At 37.5% G+C, this 6000-nt stretch overlaps 1 protein-coding gene across 1 annotated transcript in view; it reads right to left on the bottom strand.

The window, feature by feature from the left end:
* LOC148034607 (protein neprosin-like) overlaps positions 1 to 5732 on the bottom strand; it is a 31953-nt gene extending 26221 nt beyond the window's left edge. Inside the window, exon 1 of the mRNA XM_087680686.1 lies at positions 5526 to 5732. Coding sequence (XP_087536812.1) covers positions 5526 to 5732 — 207 coding nt within the window. The remainder of the gene's footprint in view (positions 1 to 5525) is intronic.
* Between the last annotated feature and the right edge of the window lie 268 nt (positions 5733 to 6000).

Here is a 6000-nt window from a genome sequence, read left to right on the forward strand (position 1 = left end):
CAAGAGGAGAAGAGAAGGTGGAAGTGCTATGGAAGCTCTGCTGATATCAAGCACCAAGAGGAGAGCCCTACACATATTGTGTAGAAGAGAAGGAGACTTAAGAAGGATCAAAAGGTGCCAACTTCCAAGTTGTGCATGTGTTAGCCGGTTGTATACCATGAAAGGAACCGTGATCTTGTTTCCAAGATCTACAAGTAAGAACTAGCTTATGTGTAATGGAGGAGCTTGCTCCTTGTCAATAATATAACTCCACAAGGGGGGGGACTGGCCCATCTTCCAGTCCCTAGTGTGTTGCCAATTTCTCTACCTCTCTCTCTACATCTTTCTTTTCTCTCATCTATTCTCCCTCTATGCCAACATAATATTCGCCATATATATTTTAAGTATATAAGAAAGTCGAGTGTGTATCTCGTATTTTATAACAGATGGGAAAGAACGTATCAAGGATGATATATATGCTATGTGAAAAGCACGATATAGGGGCAAGAGGCCCTACTATTGATGTTGATATTGTGGACTTCCTAGTGTAGAGAGGCTTAGAGTATCTACTTGTGCTACTCTCTATTACGAATATTGAGATGGAGAGGTAGTGTTTTTGTGGCTACCATCTTCTTGGAGAAGATGGTGCTACTACTATGGAACTGTTCTATGTAAATAGAGGTGTTGTTATCAATGTCACTTATGGATACAAGCAAGGCATTAAATCCCCATTTGGGGGGTTGAAGGTATTAAATTTGAGGTTTCTCCCATTGAAGCTTGCAACAAAAGTCCGCGAGGATGTCATGGAGGAGCATAGTCTACTTATAGAGAGTAATTTCTTGTTGGTTGGAGTAAAGACCTTGAATGTGATCCAAGGAGTTCTACTTATCTACGTACAATGGAGTTGCAAGGGGTAATGGTGCTGATGCTCTTGGTTTGTGAACTAGGGTGAAAGCTTGGTGTTCCTTGAAAAATATTAAATACAAAGGTGCACTTATATATGATGTTGAGATTTTTTTGTGTGTTTATTGTTCCCAATGTGTTGTCTATGCCTAGGAGTTATATTCTTGGTGTGAGAGTGATTAAAGCCATGAAATCCTATCTCTAAAATACATATAGCCTCCATACATCATGTACCACTAATGTCCATAGAAAATTTGTGATGTTATACCCCATGTTGTGAACTACTATAGATTTTAGAGTTGTATGTATGTATTTTCATGTAAAAGCACTCCCCTTATTCCACATCTCTCTTGCTTTGAGTTTCTCTCTTTTAGCTTTATGGCTTCCCAACAATAGAAGAAGATTGAGATTAGGAAAATGGGAATTTGAAAAACATTAACCATTTCTCTCATTGTGTCCATGCCTAGCAACAAGACTACATGTATTGAAATATTAATGCTTAGTAGCAAGAATTTATGTAGACATATCAAGTCCTACATGCAAATGGATTGATGTGACATGTTCATAGCTTGAGATTGCGACCAAGCAATGAGTGGTGGAATGAGATAGCAAGGGCCCATGCATGGTGCACTCATTGTATGGAAGAATGAGATTGCATGCTACATGTAGATACGTGCCCAAGAGCAGACTACATCCATTGAGATGTTGATACCTAGTTACATGTGCAATGTGAGTCAAATATTGGAGATGTGGTAGCCACCAAAAAATAGAATTACTAAAAAATGCTTAACCCATTATGTTTATGCTAACTTGCTAGAGGGTATTATTTGTAAATTAGAGAACCCTTGTTTTCTAAACTAACCCTTTCTTGTTACATTATCTTTCAAATATATTATTTGAATCACAATTCATTGATGTTAAGCATGCCATAATGTTTTATACCAAGTCGAACTCGTTACTCTTGAAACTATTATATTAGGTATAGGAATAAGCACCTAGGTTAAGCAATAAGACTACTAATAAAAGACCTCAAAGGCTCATGAGCTCAAGGAGAACTAGTCAATGCAGTAATGGAAGATGAAGTGATGAGCTCATAAATGTGATATATTCATTGATAACTTACACTTTTCACATCTTGTACCCTAGCACATTTTGGTTTTAGTGTGTTGTCCAAGGGTTAGAAGGATCTAGGTCATTACATGTTACATCGTAAATTTATGTTGTCTTGTTGGTAGGTGTGCTCACAATAATAGACCCATGGATGAGAGTATAATACCTAGAAATGAGACATTGTGGAGCCTAGGCTTGAGAAAGGGGTGTAAATACATTGTTTTGCGACCAAAGATAACTAATAAATTTATACTCTGATTGGCTCTGAATAATTGTGATACATTGAATTTATTAACTAAGTATGCCTTTAAGATTAGATGGTTTTATTTTTTGATGATGTTACATGCTAAATTTGTGTTGCATTGTTGGCATGTGTAGTTAACAAAAGGGGAGATGGTTTCAGGTTCTATCTTGCAACTTGTCTCTTTGCAATTATGGCATTAGCTTTATTTTGGCCATCTTTAGATTGAGCTCAGAACGATGAGAGCACACCCTCTAATCATGGTATAATAATGTCTATGCTTGAGGGTGGGGTTGAAAAAGAGACTTCCTCACCCAAATGTAGCCTATAATTTTATATCTTGCTTAGCTCTAAGGGGTTGTGATACGTTGGATTGATTGAGTAACTATACCTATTTTAGTGAACATTGATAATTTGATATACATGTGAATCCGTATGAGGGTTTTAAAGTTAAATAATTGAATTTAAATTTGCAAAGACTTTTTTCTAAAGGGACATGTTATTTTTTTATAGGTGTAAAGTAATGGTGGATCCAACATATCTATTGGCTATGTGTTATAATTGGGTGATTGACATAGTGATTATTCCTATGGATTGTTGGAAAATGCAATATAGTACTCTTGTAAGAGAAGATGTTACAAATCAAGTATAATGACAAGATTTAAGAGTGAGTGTTACTCATATAGTATTCAAATTTATTTTGGAGGATGTAATATGATGCTATGGTTGTGTTGCAAAAAATAGAGTAGACATAATGAATTGGATGCAAAAGAAGCTATGGAATTTCTCTCAAGGTTGGGAAAAAATCTTGCTCTCACCATAGCTTGCAATCCTAAAGGGAATACAAACAGTTAAAGAGGCCACTTATTTGTTATTAAATATTTGGGTAAATCACATCGAGGAAATATTTGCAAGTGACAGGCTCAGTTACTTTTGTATGCTTTATAGGCTAATCATACTACACATAGTGCAACCAATGGATATCTGCCTCCTAAATTAATGAATTGTCAAAACCCGATCATGCCCTTTGAGGATATTGCTACCACTTGGAATATATTCCCTTTTGAAGAAGATATGATCATGGAAAATTTTCTTGCACCATGTATTCGGCACTTAGAAAGAAGGCTTGAAGATATTGAACTTACAATGATGGGATTGAGAGAAGACAAGTTGAAAACAAGGATAGGTTTGAGAAGGAGCATGGGTTTAGTGGAAGAAGGAGATTGGGTGCTAATTTATGGAAGTAGTCTTGACAATCAACATAGCACTATCAAGAAGGTTTCAAAGAGGTGGTTTGGCCCATACACTATGAAGCACATACATAATAATGCTACATAACTCAACTTGAACTTGATGGTAAGAAGTTGAAGGTTCCCATTGCTACAAAAGGATTTTAAAGTTATTCAAGAGAAGAGATGCCAATGATTCCTAGGAAGAATAAGAGAAAGACATATAACATATTTATAATAACCTAGAAGATGAAGAAGACAATGAAGATGAGGAGCTCCACTATTGCTAAAGACTAAAAGGTATGGTACATTTAAAGGATGTCTAGGCTTAGAGGGGGTGGACATCATGTGGAAGGACATAACCACTCAAGTGGACTATGGCTGATATCCATTACACGTGGCATGTCATGAGTATGAGTGCATCCACATCCATAAAGCTCTCAAGTTTAAGATTATGATCAAGTTATACATTGCTATCCTAGATTTGAGAGGCATAAGAGGGCTGATTTGATACATAGAACATGGATGCTTCAAATCTCCATGTTATGGATATTTTATGCTAAATATAAAGGGCTAATATAACATTAAAAAATGTCAAATTAATATAAAGAAGAGCCAAACTCTTCTCATATAAAGTAGATATTGATTGCATGCAAATATTATAGCTTTTTCATAATCAAGCATAACTTATCAAAGCTTAGTTTTACTATTGTTGAGCCTTTAATATTGAAAGTCATGCTCATTTTTGTTAGATTTATTCTCTTCAATGGATTGTAAATACATGCTTCAATAATTTTTCTACTCTATTGAATCAACTCATCTTCTCTTCTTCTCAATATGAAATCGATCTCTTTGTCCATAGAACTCTCGAACTCTAAGACATGATGTTCCTAGCCATACATGCAAAGTCTCTTAACAACATGGAAGAAATACTTTTAGCCAAGAGGAGGATCTTAAAAAAACATAGAATGACCAGTATCCACATTCTCATGATGCTATGCACCTATAATGGGAAAAAGTCATGCTACTAAATTTTTTGCTATATCTTAGCACTATCACATATATATTCAATGTTATGGGGACTCAAATAGCTTTTCCTTGTCTTTGAGTAGATATGTACTCTATTTTACATTTATTGTTTCAACATCGGGAAAGCACATGACATGTGGCTTAGCGGTCAAGATAGGAATTAGTGTTGGAAAGGCCAAAAATGCTTATACATGAGAATGCCTTCTTGTGAAGAACAAAGAGAGATCGCAATGTATTTGAAGCACATAAAATATTTGTGTCCTTTCATATGATTGCACTCTTATCCAAATGCATATGCTTATGGATAGAAACAAAAAGCATATGCATACATAATATGTGAGATAATGAGGAGACCTGTACTGAGATAAGTGTGTTAAGATGATAGTATTAATATCTAGACTTGATTAAAATGATAAAAAAGGGGATGCGGATAGGAAGCTAGGGCTAATTGAGGAGCGGATTGCTTTCTTATGGAATATATCATCCATTTTAGGGATGGTGCATGCTTGCTTTTCATAAATGGAAAAAGAGGATAAAGAGAGAAAGCTTATGATTAGATCAATTGACAAAAATAGTCATTTATCATAGTATGCCTACCTTCTCAAGAATGTTGATGATGAGTCTACCAACTATGTTTCTAGACTAAATGGTTTGAAAAGATAACCACAAATAAAGGAAGGAAGGCTCATAGTCAACAACAATACTATTATTCTTTAGAGAAATATGGAGATGTTGAGAGGGTCAAGAGTAAGTATAATTGGAGGGAAAGACACTATTCTCAAGGTTAGTAGTAGATGAAGTTTCAGTATGCTGATTATGGAGGTTACATGGTTGATTTCCATGACTACACATCATCACTTTAGGAGCTTTGGATAGTATATGCTTATGAGAAAATATGGTATTGAGTTTAGTAGATATTGGAGGTCTATCCTGGTATGTTTCTATGCCTTGCTGTCTCTTCAACCTTTAGATGACTTCTTCTTCTTCTCTCCTCACTTGGTGCCTTTTGGAGATTGGGCTCTTCTCTCGACTACTGTTGCTGGCAAGGTGCAGTACAGGGCGGCCCAGACAGTGAGCACCGAGGCCCAAGGGGCTGTAGTGTGCACGAGGGCCCAAGCAGGTGCCATTCGATGTCCATGATACCTATTGTACTTCAAAACGTCGTTGGCTGGTGGATGTTGTGGCCGTTGCCTATGCCCTCTGATCTGGCTACACCCTATGGCCTGTAATCTAGCCGTCATCGCCGCTGGTGGGTGCTAGCATAGCCGCCGCCGCCCTACGCCCTATGCCACTGGCCCACGCTTTGTGCCCTATGCCTCCTCTGGGTGCCTTGTGCCGCCTCCGTACGCCCTGCGTTGCCACCGTACGCCCTGGCCGCCGCCGCCCTCTCTGGTGGATGCTCTGGCCCTATGGCCTATGCTCTAGCTATTGCTACTAATGCCGCTGGTGGACGCCTCAGCCCTCTCCTTGTGGGCCTACAACTCTAGTCTGGATTCTCTGATGTGCATC

The sequence above is a fragment of the Lygodium microphyllum genome, chromosome 6 (assembly GCF_053477565.2).
Source record: "Lygodium microphyllum isolate KBCC chromosome 6, Lygodium_microphyllum_v1.1.10, whole genome shotgun sequence".
Taxonomy (NCBI): domain Eukaryota; kingdom Viridiplantae; phylum Streptophyta; class Polypodiopsida; order Schizaeales; family Lygodiaceae; genus Lygodium; species Lygodium microphyllum.